General features: G+C 38.8%; 1 protein-coding gene across 1 annotated transcript; it reads right to left on the reverse strand.

The window, feature by feature from the left end:
- Window positions 1–3,952: 3,952 nt before the first annotated feature.
- Window positions 3,953–18,259, reverse strand: LOC139718622 (succinate-semialdehyde dehydrogenase, mitochondrial-like). The gene is made up of 10 exons (XM_071630081.1): window positions 18,188–18,259; window positions 15,366–15,607; window positions 13,328–13,411; window positions 11,291–11,461; window positions 9,970–10,086; window positions 8,655–8,798; window positions 7,812–7,955; window positions 6,804–6,959; window positions 6,198–6,367; window positions 3,953–5,308 (listed from the first exon to the last, which is right to left on the reverse strand). Exons 2-10 carry the CDS (start codon window positions 15,570–15,572, stop codon window positions 5,044–5,046), a joined length of 1,458 nt encoding a protein of 485 aa, XP_071486182.1. The 5' UTR covers window positions 15,573–15,607; window positions 18,188–18,259; the 3' UTR covers window positions 3,953–5,043.
- Between the last annotated feature and the right edge of the window lie 1,810 nt (window positions 18,260–20,069).

Consider the following 20,069-nt stretch of genomic DNA (forward strand, 5'->3'; position numbering starts at 1 on the left):
TTGAGGCATTCTGTGACTGATATATCATGTCTGTTCACATCATATGCATTAAGCTTCCTTATACTATGCAAGTAACAGTGTGTGTGTGTGTGTGTGTGCGTGTACATGAATGAAAGTTACAAGAACAGCATGACAAATGAATATAATGCCCTCATTATTATCTTCCGCTTCACAAGCTTTATTGTATTTTTTTATTGCCAATCGTAAATGTAAATCGGAAAAAAACTCCATACATTGATTTTAATGTCGAAAAATGATGTACCAGAATTACAAGCATGACAAGTAACATCGCTTTCTTATTTATTTTCATCGTACTTCCGTGGATTATTTAAGGTTTGCGATATGTTGTCTTTTCTCAGAGATCTAGGGTTATGATACAACCCATCCATTTTTACGTGATCCCCATGTTTGACCTCACCACAGAATGGGCATTTTCTTTCATTTTCCCCACCTTAAACATGAAGCAATAAAAAGAGTGTAATTTTGTATATTTAGATGAAGAAGCTATAGGCAACGTCGACTTTCCAGATGGTATAGTATTGGTGGAAATGAGGATTGGACTTTTAACTTTTTGCGAGATACCAAGCAACCACTTATGAAATAATACAGATCACACCATTCTAAGAGGAATTTCAAGTTTATTCGGATAAGATGAAAATCGGTTTTGGAATGGCTGAGACAAAGTAAAACAATGCGATCCTATAGCAAAAGATGGGCCCCATCTTTTATTAGGATTACTCTATTTTGGATATCTTTTCAAAAACCATTTTTCGTATTGAACGTTGAATGCCTCTTGGAATTACATGCTCTTTCATATTAATAAGAGGTTTTTCATTATCTCCCCCAAAATGTTAGAAACTGAAGTGAGGTCTCAACCAAAACTATACGATCCCTTTAGAAGTGGTTATGGTATAGGGACATGTTCAGGGACAATGTATAGTATACCTCACTGTGGGAGAAGGAACAAGGTATCCTATGTATCCAGTTTAGAATGATATATGAAGCTAACTAGTGATGGATGTTTGAACTGAGGCTGCATCCTGTGTAACATAAAATGTATAAATGTGATAGTTTGCGCTCTACGTAAATGTACTTCCTGCGCTGGACGCAGTTTTATGTATTCATTGCATTACACTACTTAATTAACATCGGGAAAGACTGATCCCTAACTCGGTTTCTTCTTCGTGATTGTAACACTACAGTGACGATCTTTACTGTGTACTAAAGAAAGCCACTCGAGATGTCGGTTTATATCCAAACATTTTGTAACATTATACATTTTAACGTTGTACACACCGATTATTGGTTAATTGAATTATTTTTGTTTCCTCATTTCTTTCCATCTCAGTAATTTATGTGAGGATTTGGGGTTTGTTTGTTTGATATTTTGTTTGTTTATTTTAAGAAAATGTAGAAATCAGATATGTCAATCAAAAAATCGAAAGAAATTCTGGACTCTCCTCGGATAAATCGCTCTTTGAAGAGTAATATGATTTATAACTAAAACTGGAGTTGCATACTTTCTCGAAAATCAGTAATATAAATATGGTTTTTAAATTATTGATGGGAATGCCTCAAAACTAAACGGATGGAACCATAGGCGGTCCCCCCGACCACTACATGACGCCCACGTAAAGAAGCACTACCAACGCACTCATATGATTATATTTACAATTCATTATACATATCGATATATATTTCCTTAAGCATTTGGCTGGTTCAACTGGATAAGTGTATATTGTGTAAATATCCATGATATAAACTATGCCCACTTAATTTTGTGTACGTGGTATTATTATGTAAAATATGCTCGTGTGTGACAACGCACACTGGTTATGTATTATGAATACACAGGATTTTCTGCAGCTATAGATATATCCCACCTGTAAACGACCAGTGTCCATTCATTCCATTTTGTAATGAACATTGAAGCATTCATAATCTATGGTGTCAACATTTCGTCCTTTTTATGTCCATATTATGAGTTAGTCTGGTATGAATGCATGTTGTGTTGTCCTATGTGTATGTGTGTGTGTGCGTGCGTGCGTGCGTGTGTGTATGTGGGGTTGTTTTATGTGTTTAGCGAGAAGCTTGGTAAATGCGCACACGCAGAATGTCTGAGATGTATTTTACAATGAATGAGTGTGTGCAGCTCTATACCTTTATATTGGTGTGATGAGATTATATTGGTGGTTTTTGTTTTGTTTTGTTTTGTTTTTTTAAAGCAGCGGCGTGAAAGGATGGCATAATTTTGGTTAAGACGGGGATTTTAGGCCTCGTTTTTATATAAATTGTTATCCACTTAACAAGTGATGATAGCTGTTATAAGCTACAGAAATCCTTTTATTTAATTGGCTGAAAGCAAATTTGTCATAGAAATGTTGCAGTTGTTACTGAAAACAAGTTTTATGAAACGGGACCCAGATTTTAACTTTATTGTGAGATGATAAGAAACCACTGATTGAATATTAAAAAGCATACAATAAGAGGGATTCAAAGTTTATTTTATGAAAATCGGTATTGAAATGGCTGAGATATCCAAAAACAAAGTAAAATAAAGCAATCCTAGGAAAAGGTGGATCAGGATTGCTTTGTTTTGGATATATCAGCCATTACAGTTCAAACCCGATTTTCATCAATTAAACTTTGAATTCCTCTTAGAATTATAATTATGCTCTTTCACATTTCATGAGAGTTTTCTCATTATCTTATATATATATATATACATATATATATATATATATATATATATATATATATATATATATATTTATATATATGTATATATATATATATAATGAAAATACGTTGGAAACCTCAACCCCATTTCAATCAAAACTGTACCATCCCTTTAAGACGGGGAATTCAGATTTTAACTTTTTGCGAGCTTATGAGAAATCGCCAGGGAAATATTAAATAGCATATGATTTTAAGAAGAATTCAAAGTTATTTGATGAAAATCGGTTTTGAAATGGATCAGATATCCAAAAACAAGGAAAAACAAAGCAATCCTAATGAAAGGTGGGTCCCACCTCTTATTAGGACTACTTTGTTTCTGGATATCTCAGCCATTTCAAAACCAATTTTCATCAAATAAAACTTTGAATTCTTCGTAGAAAAAGTGTAAGCTCTTTCATGGTGTATAAAAAGTTTCTCATTATCTCACAAAAAGCAGTTGGAAACCTGAAGACCCATCTCAACCAAGACTACCATCCCCCTTTAAGGTCTACATTTCCAATAAATGGGATACCATGCATAAACGGCGAACATGATGCGATCAGATCATTGTTGCTCTGTCGCAACCACATGATTTTGACATTGCGGAACACCAACTTAACACGTCCTCTGTGCTTCTTTTACATAGTACATCATAATAATATGTGGTCATTTTCAGCGCTATTCTGCAGCTGTATAGTTTATATATATATATATATATATATCCATCCTTTATAACTGCTAATTTCCGGCGCAAAAAAAGTATTGATTGACGTACTTTTATTTGGTATTTGCCCTTTTTGGAAATTTGGTATATATATATATATATATATATATATATATATATATATGTATTATATAAACTATAGCTATCAAACTATCAAACTACTACATGAAATATATATATGATAAACTCCTACATAAAACTACAACGAAACTTCACAAAGCCTTCGTTATTATTCTCTTCGTGGTCACTATGTCAGTGGGCTTGTCTGTCTGTCTGTCTGTCTGTCTGCCTTTCTCTTTCTCTTTCTCTCTCTCTCTCTTCTCTCCTTTGCGTGCTCTCTGTAGACCTACCATAATAATTATGCTGAGTACACACGTCCGCAACACACACAAACACAAAACGTAAATTTCAAAGTTCATTCGCAAATCTGTTTATTTCAAATTTGTGGATAGAAGTGTCATGGTTGATACTCTCAGTGTATATCATTGCTTTAACCGCATATTTCATGATCTAAGAAAACAATATACAACTAAATTTTAGAAAGACAGGAATAAACCACAAGTATCGATACATTATGTGTATCAACACGAACGTGCATGTGTAAAGAGCGAAGGGGATAGGGGGGGGGGGATAACTATGCTTAATCAAAAGTTCGAGCTTCATAATTGTTGTGTTTCTAACAACAACCGAAACCGTACTTGTCATAGTGTAAGAGCGAAAAATCTATTATCACTAAAAATGTATCGGACGTAAGCCGTCACGACTCACATTTCACACGACATGTTGATTAGTCAGCCACAGCGACCTGTTGGTCACGATCACGGAAACAAGTTTACATGCAATGCATAAGATTTCGTAGAACTTTTCCATCTCCCACTATGCGAATTTTAAGCGTTATTATATACCGAATAGTTTTATACAGCTTTGGTGTGCGGGTTATCAAAACGACCGTCTCAAACGTTCTTTATGTCGGTTTGCTTTTTCTATCATCGCTCACTGTGTGTTTAAAAATATATTATGAATACCCCTGTCTCTAAGATGGTCACTTCAATGTTTGCGGGCTTTTTTGCGTCATTATGACGTTTTGTTTTTAGACGCTTTCATAATCTAGTATTTCGAGATTCATTCCATTAATAAAGAGTCCACAAGAACTAGACGCATTTACTCATATATATGTAATTGGTCAATAGCAGTGGCGGATCGAGAGGGGGGGGGGCGCGCACTAGGCGCTCGCCCCCTCTTTATTCTTTGTTAAAACAAAAGAAATAAAAAGAAAAAATGGGGGGGGGGGGGCGAATGCGCCCTCTTTAATTTTGTAAAGGCGCCTCCCCTTTACGGAATTCCTGGATCAGCCCTTGAATAGTGTATATTAAAGGGGTTCTCTATATATCTATACCCATGCTATCTGTGTCCCTAAATTTCACCATCTCATCTCCTGGAAAGCACAGAATGTGTATCATATCGGAACGGTCATGAAGAGCTAATAGCGAAACTCAGTGATAGCATAGAATCAACATCAGTCAAACATTGAGAAATCGTCGATATCAAGTAAGCACAGATAACTTTGATTGCAGATATACGACTTGTATAACTGGGCATTTTCAGATTCCGCCAAAACCAATGACCTTCATATTCTGGAACTCGTTCAGTCCATATTTCGACCCTTCCACGCCGAGACCAGACTCCTTGACTCCCCCGAACGGTAGGGCGTTGTCGAAGATGAAGGTGTCGTTGACACCGACCATGCCGACTTCCATCCGCTCGGCTACCCGCCAGATCTGGCCGATGTCGTTGGAGTAGAAGTAGCCCGCCAGTCCCATCCGCGTGCTGTTGGCGATGGTGACCGCTTCTTCCTCGGTTTTGAACCTGCGTGAGAGGGGTAACCATGGCAACAAAACATCATCTTGAAAGATACATGTACATTGTTGACAGCTACACAGTGCTCTATTCGTAACTATTTATTTGCCATGGTGCAATATCTGAGTACCAACTTTGATTCATACAAATATTTCTTAACGTTAAATGTTATTGCGTTATCCAAATAAGTATATACTAATATGATTACGAGCTGCTTTCTAAAATACGGACATTGACAATGAAAAAAGCAACTTCCCAATAGTTTCACAATTTTCGCTGCAATGGGAGGCATTCATTTGTCTGTAACTATCGATTAGGTCATTTAAAGTGGTTTAGCTAAAATGGAGTTGAAGTGGGGGAGAAAACACATGAATTAATGGGTAGTCCTAATGATAATAAATGATAAGAAACCGGTTTACTGAAATAAGTTAGAAAGGGCTAATAATGTGTGGAGGACGAAAGATGAGAGGTGGGTTGAGATTTCTGCCAAGTGGGTTTAGCTGGAAAGAAAATGAAGTTTAAGACCATGTGCTTTGTGGCCTCTACAATATTTGCCAACAGAGCAATACAAAGAAGTAGTACAAAAGGGAGTCTGTACTTATCAGAAGAAACTTTATATTTCTTATGTCATTTTTTTCTTTTCACATATATTTCAAAATCCTTAAAAGATATATTTTCTGCTTTAGTCTTTCAGCCCAATTGTCCTTCTTATTCACAGCGGAAGAAAGATAACCCAAAAGTATTTGAAACACGGCAGTTCCAAACGCCTCTTATACGATAGGTTTACTCTCGTCAACTTTACGAGACTGCTAACTGTCAATTGGTTTAAATTTGTGAATTTGGTTTAAATTGATTTAAATTCGTGACGGACGCAGAGCATCTCTGTGACGTCACTCACTTGATGATGGAAGCAAGAGGACCAAAAGTCTCCTCAGAGCAGACGAGCGCCTCCTTCGGAATGTCGCAGACGACTGTCGGCTCGAAGAAATTCCCGCCGAGTTCCGATCGCTTGCCTCCCACCAAAAGTCTCCCGCCACTCTTCACGGCATTTTGAACGTGGCGCTCAACCTTAAAAGAACAATCAAGGGGATAATCTTTTTATTTTTGGCGCACACAACGTCATTTACACTACACAAACCAGCGCTGCAGAAAGCTTGAGGCTGCAAGGTTGACTCTGGTGCATAAAAAGTCAAATAAAAACATATACTTCCAGCAGTACAACTCTGAAGTCGGACTTTAATTGAAACAAGTAGCAGTACTGTCTCATCCAAGCAAAACAGTTCAAACGCTTACGAATGGCTTCATTCCCTAGCTAAGTCCATTGAGCAGTTCAGTCGGTTAATTTGCAGATACCGACAGTGCTCAGTCATTACAGTGCAAACAGTGAAAAAAAACCCCGGGCCAACTGGTATGCTGGAGAACACAGACTTACTACCAACAGGAAAGCAGTACATTTGTGTTGTCATGGAGACTATCTGGCCTCCATTCTGTGATCCATTAATACCTTTTCCAGTCCCTTTGCGTTGATCAGGGGGCCCAGTGTGGTCTTTGGATCCATGCCGTTGCCCACGACGAGACTTGAAGTAAGCTTGGCCAACTTTTGACAGAACTCATCGTAGATCCCTTCCTGGACCAGGATCCTGTTGGCGCTGATGCAGACCTGGGTGTAGCAACAAGCCAAGGTTGGTTTTAATGCCATGTTGACGTAACTATCAGAAAGGAGACACCCCGATTTACCTACCCGTGTCTATTAACTCCTTATAAATTTTTGTCAAAGATAAGACAATTTCCATGATGATACACACAACAGCAAATAAAGAAGCGTTCTAATCAGTTGTTCATTCGTAATTGGTTGCAATTATTACTTTTATGTAGCTTTGTTACTTTGCCATACGTACAAAGGTCTTATCAATGTGATGAAGTCACCCTTTTGTAGAAGAGTACACAAGTCACTTTCCCCTTTTGAAGTTGAAAAACAAATGATATTCCGATATATTATGATGCCCTGTCCTTGGAAAATATTCATGATGACATGGTCCTGAGACATTACAGAAAGTTTGCCATTGCCCGTCTAGTTCCTTATTCGACTATAATTAATCTAAATAATATGCATACTGTCCCTCCTTGAAACACAATCCAGCATGTCCAGAGTGTTACAACCCAGCCCTGAAGTTGACACCTTTTAGCCAAGTCTCAATCCGAGTTTGCCGATGAATATATCCCTTACTTCAGATCTGTGACTGTCTGTTTTCGTCCTAGTTTACAATGTTAATTTCTCAAACACCCATTCATGTTACCGTAGATAATCATTTGAATCCAATGGTTCCTGACGTCGTTTTCAGTTGATGTAAATGGAAGAACGTTCAGTAAAGGGTACTGATAGAATCCAGTGCGAAATATCGGAATGACCACGCAAACCAGCGATGTTTGAAGGGAAATTTAACGAAAATCTCCTCTCACACTACTTCTCCTTATTTTGCTCTGAATATATGTATAGTCCATCTACACTCACCTGGCCTGATCCGTAAAATTTGAGTATGAAACAACCCATAGAGGCCGCATCGACATTGGCCGAGTCAAAGACGATGAAGGGCGAGTTTCCCCCGAGCTCCATAGATACCTTCTTCACTGTGCTAGCCGACTGAGCCAGGAGAATCTACAGCAAACAAATATAGGCCTATATATTATAGTCACGTCATAACCGGCAAGGTCATATTTAGGTACGAGCAATGCCATATGTTTTAAATGCTGTCATTTTGTTCTTATTCTCCAACAATTGTGTTTCCTTCACATTTTGAAGCCATACAGAAACACACAAAGAAAATGCATTCTCTGACCGAGTAGGCTCCCTAGATTTCAGATTTACCAGTAGACCTACGCTAGTTGTATATAGAACATGGCTGACGCCACGTTTTCTAAAGAGGGTGGGGGGGGGGGGGGAGGACCAGTTTATATTTTCTGGTGCTACTTCCGGGTTTCATCAGCTAACAAACAATGTTTTATCGGCTCTGCTGATATAACTTACATTAACCACATTCTATGTTTTTACTTGTGCCACTTCCGAGGTTATAAAAGAAAAGTGGTTATACCCTATATGTTTTCCAATGCATTCTGCAAAAAAAAAAAAAAAAAAAAAAAACCGTTCCGCTGGTTGAAGTAACTGCCAACGTGTAAAAACTTATCGAGAAATCAACTCTAAGACCTCTTTCAGCATCCTGTTTGAATAGCTGCTGTATGATACTACATGAGACGTGATTGATATTTTCACACATTGATAAAGAATAAGTTAAAGAGCCTAGATGTACATAGTGCAATTGGAGGATGTGAGCTAAAAACTGGTGCGCATCATACCCACCTTGCCCGTGGCTGTCGATCCAGTGAAAGAGATCTTGGACACGAGCTCGCTCTCGCACAGCACCTTGCCGACAGCCGGAGCGTTGGCGCGAGAACATGGCACGACGTTGAAGACACCGTCTGGGATGCCAGCCTCCTTCATCATCTGAGATTGAATAAACAATAGGGTGATGGGGGGGGGGGGGGGATAAAATCGTTAACAAAGGTCCCTGAGGCGTCGAACTATACTGATTATATCCCCAATACTGCCTTATTGAGAGCTATTGAAATGCATCAAGTTCATTAATCGCAAAAGCAATTGCTAGATTTTATTGTTATTAACATTATCATGATTAACATCATGTTTATCACTATTTATTCCATTATCACAATTTAAGTTTTTCTTCGTCATAGATCCTTTTTTTTTTTGGGAGTGGGGGAGGCTAACTAAGGTCCCTGCGGCGTAGAACTAATGATTATGTTTCCAATATTTCATTAAGAATTATTGAAACTATTGAAAAGTTTATCTATCGCAAAGACAATTGTTAGATTTCATTGTTGTTGTGAGCATTGTCATGATTAACATAATGTCTGTTTATCACTACATTGTATTCTATTATCGTAGTTTGAGTTTTTCTTCATCAGTGACCCTTTTTTGACATGATAATGATACTACGATGCTTATAGCGCATATCACTACTGTAGAATCTCTTTACGCTTTACAGGATAAGGTTGAAAATGGAAAATTATAATAAGAGTAGTAAATGATCATAAATGATCATTATCATGGGGAGAAGAATTCCACCAATCACTGGTCGAGATATACTTATCAACATCTTTACCATCATTTTCATTATCATTATGAACATCAATGCTACTACTATCACCATGATCACTATCATATCGCTATGCGTGAGTGTAGTCGTAGGCCTCGTGATCACGCTTTAGAAATAGTTTTGTTAACATACAATATTGCCAAGAAAACTATCTCGCATCTGTTGCACCAGGCGGATCATAAATACCTTTAAAGCCTTAATTAGGCCTACTATTGAATTCTCTCTTCTTTGCTTTTCCTTAGCCGTAGAGATTTTCAATACAGCAAATATTTCCGATCTTCTCGTATGAACCTATTATGGTGTTTTCCAAAAATCAAAGAGGACAATTTTGTTTCTTGGGGGGCATTTCATCAACGAGTTCGTCGGAAATTTTCACCGACAAATTTGCTATCAACCAATCAGACGCAAGAATTTCAGTAGCTTTTAACAGTTGTCAGTGTAAATCACTGACAAGAAGTTTCATGAAACGGTCCCCTGGTCGTGTCATAAAACCGGACTTACGTCACAAAGGGCAAGAGCTGAAAGGGGCGTGTCCTCTGAGGGTTTGATGACGACAGTACATCCCGCGGCCAGCGCCGCTCCAGCCTTCCTCGTGATCATCTCCATTGGGAAGTTCCACTGGAATTCACCATGACAGTCAGAGTAATCATCTAGTAAATGTTATCAATCTCTGTCGCCAGAGGGCTTACTTTAAAAACACTTCACAGCCAAGAATACACCCATTATAGTTAATGTTAAAGGACAAGTTCACTTTCTCAAACATGTGGGTTGAGCGAATGCAGCAATATTAGTAGAACACATCATTGAAAGTTTTGGGGAAATCCCACGATCTGTTATGAAGTTATGAATTTTTAAAGTGTCTGCGCAATCACTGCTGGATGAGAAGACTACTACAGTGTATGATGTCAGATGCGTACAACGATATAAGGAAAATAAAACGAGAATTTCACAAAACTTTACTTTTTGAATAAAGTGGAAATTTCTTCAACTTGTTACTGACATATGTTAAGGGTAATATTATTCCCTCTGCCTCCTAAAAGAGAGAAGTGAAGTGACCATCTGTTATGCGAGAAAATTGAAAGCATGTTGAATTTTCTTTATACTTTCTTTATATCGTTGTACACATGTGACATCACAAGCTATAGTAGTCTTCTCATTCAGCCGTGACAGAGCAGAAACTTTAAGAATTCATAACTTTTGAACAGATTGTCCGATTTTCCTCAAACTCTCACTGATGTGTTCTACTAATATTGCTGCATTCACTCAATCCACATGTCTATGAAGGAGAACTTGTCCTTTAATGTTACAGTGTATGACTGTTTCTTCCCTGAGCCTGTGTTGAATGTGCAACGAAATACATGTACTACATTCCAACAGGTAAATCACATATCACGCTGAAGTGTTGATAAAGATTGTGATTTTCACCAGAGCCTATGTGTGAAACGTCCAGTCTTGGCAGCTTAGCACTAAAGTAGAACTAAAGGATTTCGGAGTAATTTTAGATGATGAGGGCTATGTAACAAACAAACATCACCTCTCAGTATACTATATGAACAGCACATCACGATCCATTGTTACAGTACTCATACACGGAATTTATGGTTAGTCTGTTTATTTTTCATCGATTTCGCGAAACCTCCGTTCTAGAATCTGTGAGCAGTGTCATAATCCGATTTTAAAATGAAAACAAATATATTATGACGAGTATCAGACTTTTGACAGTATAGCTTCTGGCATTAAATGACTCTAATGATTTGTCAAGCGCCATTTTGGTAATATCTCTATTTTGGCATCTGGCAACATTAATCCAGAGGGTACTCACAGGGGTGATAAGACCAGCCACGCCCACTGGCTGTCGAATCACCAGGGCCCGTTTATTCTTCTGCAGGTTGGTATGGACGTCCCCGACAGTGCGCGTTGCTTCCTCCGCGAAGTACTTGACGAAACCGGAAGCACCCCTAGCTTCATTGGTCGATTCCATCATCTTCTTGCCCTAACAAGAGAACAGAAATGTGTGGCGGTAAACATCTTGTGTTTTCAAAGCGCTAATATGGGTGGAATTACAATTATTGTTCTTTTTGAAATAAGTTACAATCGCTAGCAATTGAGACACTTCTGAGCTCTTCCACGAGTTTCTCAAAATGACCCCCAAAGTTTAGACATGCTCTCTTTGAGGACCCTTTCTTCTCATTCTTTTCCTGAAAGTCCACCTTCTTAGCAGCCTCAAGTTAAAACTCCACAGAATAATATTATGTTTGGGAGTTCTACTTTTTCAAGATCCAAAGTGAGTTTTCGTATGGTACATTCGTACAAGTGTCTCTCTGTATGGTCGTTTACTAAGCTAGTATGGCATCCAATGCACTTAGCCACCACAGTTCATTCCCATGCACACCATCTTAAGAATTGCATGTTTCATGTCTAAGTTATTGCAGAGTATTCGCTCATGCCATCCTTCTTTGCTAAGATAATGATTTAAATCAAAAGAGTGTTACCTAATTTTACTTTCTCTCTCAATCATGTTAAAACTACGGCCAATCCGGAGTCTACAGCAACATTTATATTTACACTATCAGCACTTTTAATCCGTATACATGCACTGCTCAGTAATTTAGATTAAGTATAGGAATGACGCTTATGTTTACAGAGCAACCAATTTGTGAAATATCATTCTGTTGCTCTTCCAAGGTATTACTATGGCGTTCTGGGCTGGTAAGCAGGATATGGAGCAATTACTAGAAAAGAAAATATATATATAAATCTCGGTTTAACATCTGATCAACAATTTCTCATTTGTTTCAGAGTGTGCGGGGTAGAGAATTCACTTCTAAATGGTGTGTAACGTTTTTAATCAATTTTTCCTCTGATCGTGATCAAGATTGATCGACTTGCTTCATTATACAGTCATAAAACTCAGCGTATAAATTATCATTGTATTTCCGTTAACAGTATATATTTTTCTTTATTACGATGTTTATCTATCTTGCATCACGCTGTATAATATAATATGTTAAAGTTTTGCTGTAATTGTGTTTTGTTGGAAATGAATTCAAATGAAATAAAATGAGTGAAAAAAGGTGAAAACTGTGTAATGCAAAGATTTAATGTGACGGTCCCTGACAAATGTTTATCAAAATGGATAATAAAGATATGAGAGTGTATATGATATCATACGTGATTAAATTCCCACCAAATAAAGATAGATTTGCAAATGGTACAACCGAAAATAAAATTTATCCCTCCACGGATTTGATAACATAGGATAATTGAAAGTGATAATGCAAAAAAAAAGAAAAAAGAATGACGTCCAGATGTTATCCAGTATGCAACGTTAGTAATTTACGAAGAATATTAACTTAATACAGAGTTTCAATGTCCATACCGCGCCCATTTTTTCTTTAAATGATCCTGTATTACCAGATTTTAGACCCCAAACCTATGAAATGCTGACATCGAAGAACTTCGGCCTTTATAATGCTATAGAATGCAGGTAAGAATATATCACTGTATATAGTTCCAACAATTCAGTGGAATCACTGCGTGAAGAACCACCCTCCCCCTTCAAAAAAAAAAAGTTTACCTACTTGCACTTCAACTTTGGACTTTACCAGGGAGGTGGAAAGCTCCTATCTTCGCAAGACCCATAAAGTATACACACAAGGCATACATGTTAACAATATACACTAAAAATTGTATAGGAACCACATGAGAGCATCGCGTCTGACCTCAACTGCCCGTTCCACGTTCACCAAACAAGAGGCGGTGAAAACCTCACCAATTTATTAACAATGTCACGTGACTGCAATCGTTCCGCCTTCAAAATTGTTAACTCATCCCAGAATCCTGTCCTCTGTGAACTTACATTTTCAACAGTAATAATCTTTGCGAGGTTTTCGACATTTTCATCCATCAGTTGGCCGAGACGCTTTAAAATGGCCGCCCTCTCCTGCATCGTACAAACAAAACACAAAGGAAGACAAAACAAAATATGACAAGCAAACAATGAACATATTGAACACATCCTGTAATGGTACAGGTGGTGGTCAATTCACTCCATGATACAGTGTGCGATACGACCAGCAATTAGATGGTGATATAGAGGTTGGTATAATATATTGCTTGAGTACTTGACCATTGCATATCTTTATAAAGATCTTGAATTGCTCAATAATGATAAACGACATCAACTTAAAGACCCTTCGTATTTTGAAAAAGCCGTCAGTATGTGACATCTGTTAAATATTCTATGCAAGTCTTTGAATGATACACCTGTGCATAACATATTGAAGACCTAGCATACACGATTTTAAACAATACAGATAGACCTGATCATGCATTTCAGCGTTAGCCGTGGAAACATGGGGACATAATGACATGAATCATGCTTATAGTGCCATGTCTAATAAACAGCAGTAGACGGGACTTTATCACACATTGCACGCGCGCACACACACACACACACACACACACACGCATACACAGTAGATGCACACACAAAATCTATATGAATGCCATTGTACATGAAACGCTCAATACGATAATGTGATAAAGGAGCTCATGGGCTCCAATGCCAGGATGCACCCTCGACCTTTCCGTACACACTTCCAGGAGAATGTCAACATTATACACTTGTACTTACTATGCAAAATAAACACCACGACCTGGCTGCTTTCCCAACGAAGAGTCAACATTTCATCGTGACTTGACGAAATTAGTACTACTAGTATTACCTAGCAAAATCGTGGAACAATATTTGTTGTGTTTGACCGTTCATTGGTCAATATCTCGTACGATTCGATGAAGGTCAAGACCAATGGAGGACATGCAGATTAATAATTGTTTGGGGAGTCTTTTGTTTTGCATAGAATTTGTCGTATGAAGCCAGGCGTGTTCCTTCTAGTAACCTACGCATGAATAGGCCTACGTGTACCTCCCGAACAGATTTATTTCGATAAAAACTCGCCGCTGCAACTCTGTTAATAATACACATAACATAATTAGGATCAAGTTCCACCTTTTGCAATCGTTATCTTGCCATATTCCTTTATAGCATCTGTGTGTGTGCGTGTGTGTGTGTGATGTGTGTGTGTGCATTCTTTTCAGACCCAAGTGCTAAAACGAACACACAAACATTGGCTACACTATGAAACTAAAATGGCGCTTTAACGTATAATAAATGGACATGGCGTCTAACTTCGAATCAGGTCAAAGGAAGGTGTGGAAACGTCGGATCTCGCGGATTAACACAGGTCGAAATGTTTTCAATTTGGTATCACTGTAATGTTTTCTAGATGTCTCACTTTTTGACCTTGTTTTGCGAGAGATAACATTTTGCCATCTGATGATATACAGAATCTGACAGACACATACAAACATTATCGTATGTGGAGTCGTCGACCCGTAAATGAGAAGTGGACAAACGAGTTTTAGGAACAGTATTCAGGACTGCACTCGAAAGTATAGTTTCATAACTACGGAGCAAGACTGGAGTGATGAAAAGGGTGTGGTGTGTACACTGACAAAGAAGTGCGTTGTCAGAGTGAACAAAACATTAGAAATAAGTAGTTAATGTTATCAACGGACTAACCCTGAAATTTAATCGGTATATGAGTGACCAAGAGTACAGTAACGAGCGATGTCAGGAATGACACCTGAAGTAGTTTCTATATAACGTATCCGTAAGACTGGAGCAATAATCAAAGGTGTAGCATCTGTTCTGAATAAAAAATGTTTGACATTTAGACTGATTCCTGAACTTTTTTTAAGGGGGAAATTTGGGAGCGGTGATTTCGGTGCACAAGTCATAGTTTGGAATCATAGAAACTGACCCCAAGGAGTGAGTTTCGAGGGAGCAAGATTCGAGTAGGCCTATAATGTGCGAGAGTTGCATATAAACCAACCTTCGAAGTGGTTTCCCTCCAAGTTTGGAAGGCTGTGTACGCCCTTTGGATGGCCGCCTCGGTGTCCGCGGCATCGGTGTCGGCCACGTTGGCGACCACCTCTCCCGAGGCGGGGTTGAGCACCTCGAAGGTCTTTCCCGACTTCGCCGAAACCCACTCTCCGCCAATGAACGCCTTCTCGCGAATAAGAGGATTCTTGTCCGCCATCTTGTACGATTAGACCGGCACTGGCGTCTGGATTCCTAGAATGAATTTGAAACACAAACGAATACTATATTGCCTGCCATTGACTAAAGAAAGTGAACGGAGACAGGCGACGTTACAGATAGATCGATTGATAGATAGGTTGGAACAACAACAGATAGATAGACAGCCATATTATGTATAAAATAGACAGACCGCAGTACTTAGGAAATACCTAGTCATAAATACGGCGGCTATATCCAAGTAAGGCTCTGATGAAAAAAAAATACAATGTACTTAAGGTAAACGTGGGAGTAAAGACATGTAGGCCTATACCTATGTCTTATGCACGGTCCTTATACAGGACGAACAAGCAAACATTTGTCGTTGTTGCTTTATCGTTTTATCACGTCTTTCGTACTCCGGACACCTGAGCAGAAACAAGGGGTCATGCCAATATGACCTCCTTAAGCCTATGCGGACTACATCAATTTCCTGTGCACAGGTATGTGTGTGAACTTTGATTCATTGGCATAGAAGGGGTCAAAGAGAAACTTCATCGATTTCATGTTGGCTCATACAAACCGAAGAAACAGTGAAATTTCTATTATATCGAACAAAATCAGAAAGGGATGGCGTTACAGAAGGGTGTTTTTTTTTTTGAAATATAGTGAGATATATGTAAAAAATCCTCGGGACGTGATGAAAATTAATCATTGCTTCGATCTCTCCGATTAATTATCCTGTTTTCTATCGACTGAAAATAAAAGGTTATTATACTGTGTTAGAATTATTTCACAGTTATGCCAATTAAGCAATCGATCATAATACTTTGACACAAGCTCTCGTATAGTTGCAATTAAAGAGTGATGCTTTTTTGTACAAATTTATAGGAAAGTCGAAAGGAGGACGGAACATGATGAACAATAATTATCCATGATGTGTACATGTATATTCATCAAATTTGATGGACGCTCATAAATATTCATTTGCACACCAATGGGTGCTTCATCTGTTTGATGAGAGGTAGACTGGAATAACAAGGTAAAACATTAAAATCGACAGCAAGGACCACCACTATACCAACAACAACATCAATATCAACACCACCATCAACACCACTGTCACATCATCAACACCACCATCAACACCACTACACCAACAACAACATCAACATGAACACCATCATCATTACCCTTCTCACCACAATTTCTACCATCAACCAAGCCACAACAACTATTGTCACTACCATAAAATATACCACCATCACCACCACCACCATCGGTCAAACTAACACCATTGATACCACAACCAGTATCTCAACCATCAGCACTGCGAATATAACAACCACCAACGACAGATCTGGCCCAATGACGCTTTTCAAACTGACAATTTATCACAAGTTGAGCTTGCCGCTCGGGTAATATTATACAAATATTGCACATTAAACAGAGCGTTGATAAGAATTATCTACCCAAAAGTAACCTTGGAACACTGAGTTGGAAACACTTGAGGCGAAGCAGAGTGCTTTGGACCGTTCCAAAGTAAGTGGGTGAATTATTCCATCATAATGCCCAATCGAGTAAATATGCATTATTTCAAAATATGATTTACTTTCTGCGGCAGCCATTTTTCGCAAAATTCCCTGGCCAGCAAGCTAACTGGATTGTACACAATAATTGCGATGTAATCTATATTGTAATAGACAGCCTGCACGAGCGCAGACGAGCGTATATTCGTTGGTACTATATATATATGAACCGACCATGCTGACGCATGGTAAAAAGTAAAGTTAGTCGTTTTGGCAAAAGTAAAACGAAAATACAATAAAAGTAGTAAAGAAGAAGAAGAAGAAAAAAAATATGAAGGAGGACAAGAAGAAGAAGAAGAAGAAGAAGAAGAAGAAGAAGGAGAAGAAGAGGAAGAAGAAGAAGACTGGTCACACGATAGGTCTATAGCTCTCACTCAACCTTCTGATTAGGACCAATATCACCTTTTATAGGATCATTATACGGTTTCCTGGGATGGATGGATGGATGACAAAATAGAGAACTAACACAATTTGATAAAACAGCAAGACTTTTTGACACAGTCAAAATTATGATACATAACATATCTCGCGTGGGTTGCAGATGGGCCTCTCCAATGAATGATGACTTCTGGATTATCATCAGGGAGATGGTTCCACCTCCCTGATGAACTGTAAGTCTTTCTCTATCAACCACAAATCACACTTAGCGGGAACAACCCTCACACGCACTCACGGGCAACATATCACACACATCTGAAATACTATACTCCTCCGCCTGTCCTACAGAACTACATACGAGTGTGTCATCAAAACAAACGGTCTCATTTTGAAACATTGACCCGTAGCCAATCCCTATAAGATTCCGTGTTTGATCTCCCACAAGGTCGCAGTTATCAGTCGTTTTCCTGATTGACTGATCTACGCTGATTTACCCCTGCCGTTCATTGTTGTATTAGTGCAACAAAATATTACGTGTGCCATGTGGTTGGCAAGAGATATATCATTGAAACGCACAGTGTTACAATTAGGGTTTTCCATTTCGTCGCATGTGCGCATTCATAACTTTGAACTTGGACTCAGACAATTTAAACTGACACAGTATACTTACCAGGCACTGAGCTCTGCTGGTTCACAGCTACCGTACGAGGTACGCAAGCGGGGAGTGATGGGTCACATTCAACATACCCTCGACCCAACCACCTACGGCTGAGTTCGTTCTGATGACTCCGCCCCTCTCTGATCGGAGACAACTCGGATCCAATACCTGTCGCGCATCGACGATAACGGCGATTTTATTGACATCGCGCTAAAATATCGTACAAAGTTCATAACCATTGTAACTGTCTGCAGACGGCGATGGCTACATTGTCAAAGAATGAAAAACAGAGAAACGAAAGATCAGTGAGAAGAGAACCAAAATTGTCTCCCTTGTCAGCAAAAGCGACAACACAAATACCTTTAAAGAGGGTCCAAAAATAAGTTAGTCTGAAAAAAAAAGAGTAAAATTATATTAGTTCAACGGAAAAATTTGACTGAAATCAGATGAAAAATAAGGAAGTCATGACATTTTGAAGTTTTGCTGATTTTTTTGCGAAATAGTTCTTGTACAGTGGATATGATATGCATTTCAGTGAGCTAACATGTCATACCCTCACAATTTTCCATTGATCGTGAACAAAAAAAAAAAAAAAAAAAAATGACGGAAATTCAATGTTTCTGTCATTGAAGTCTGAAGCATGACGTTATTCCTGGTTGAATAACTTCAGAATAGTGATCATAGGAGGATTTGGGCCTCGGGCAAAATTGCATTTGAATGAAAAACTGGAAATTTCAAAATTTTATGTACAAACTATAACATGCCTATATGGTAAGTTGTGAGGGAATGACATGCTCACTTTGTCATTTGCATATTCATATTGACTGTTCAAGAACGGTTTCCCCCAAAATAGCGAAACTTCAAAAAAACTTCCTTATTTTTCATCCGATTTCGATCAAATTTATACAGTTGAACTCGTAATATTTTACTCGACTCTTTCTTTCCACACTAACTTACATTTGGATTAAATTTTCCCCTTTAAAAGGTCAAAATTTTCAAGTTAGACGACGACTTTTGACTCGTCACTGTTTCAATACAGCGTTGCCTTTTGAGAGAAAATGTCACATAGCTGTTATAAGCACAGACAGCCACTGATAGTTATTATTGACTTACGTAAATTATGTGAATAATACTTATGTTCTATATGCAACACAGGGAGACAATAAGTTATGCCTGATGCCCCAGTCACATATAAACACGGATGCTCAAGGATTTACACGGTGATCCGGGGAGATCCGGGGACGTCCGGGGAGATCCGGGATTTTGGTATGACTGTACACACGGTATCAACACGGCAGCTACATACACGGATAAGGCCGGAAGAGCGCGGCGTCTACACGGACAAACACGGCATCTACACGGATCAACACGGTAGCTACACGGATCAACACGGCAGCTACACGGCAGCCACACGGCAACCACACGGACCACCCCGGATTGCTCTGCCAACACGGCAATCCCCGGATGACGCCGGATGTTTTTGACCTCCAAAAGTTGCCGTGTTGGCCTCCCGGCGTCAACACGGATCTCTCCCCGGATCAGATCTGGGGTGGTCCGGGGTGATCGTGGATGTCTATGTCACTGGGGCATGATATCTGTATAATATACAGAGGAAATAAATACAGAGCAAGCTGTTAATGATTTTCTTTATACTAAACGAATTAGGATAATGCCACTTGAGGGTTCCATGACATGAATAATGCTCCATCGACATATTACTCAGTATGCTCCGCCGACATTGTACTTGTTCCAAAAATTGCAAAGAATGCTCTGCGACATATGCTACGAGACAATCGCTTCGTCCGCATTTGCTTCGCCGACAATTGCTCCGCAGACAATATTGCTCTGCCGATATTTGCCGGCAATTAGACCCCGTTTACAGGGCGAGGCTCGG

Source organism: Diadema antillarum, unplaced genomic scaffold, assembly GCF_040938485.1.
Source record: "Diadema antillarum isolate AM-2024a unplaced genomic scaffold, OU_Dant_1.0 scf00000098, whole genome shotgun sequence".
NCBI lineage: Eukaryota > Metazoa > Echinodermata > Echinoidea > Diadematoida > Diadematidae > Diadema > Diadema antillarum.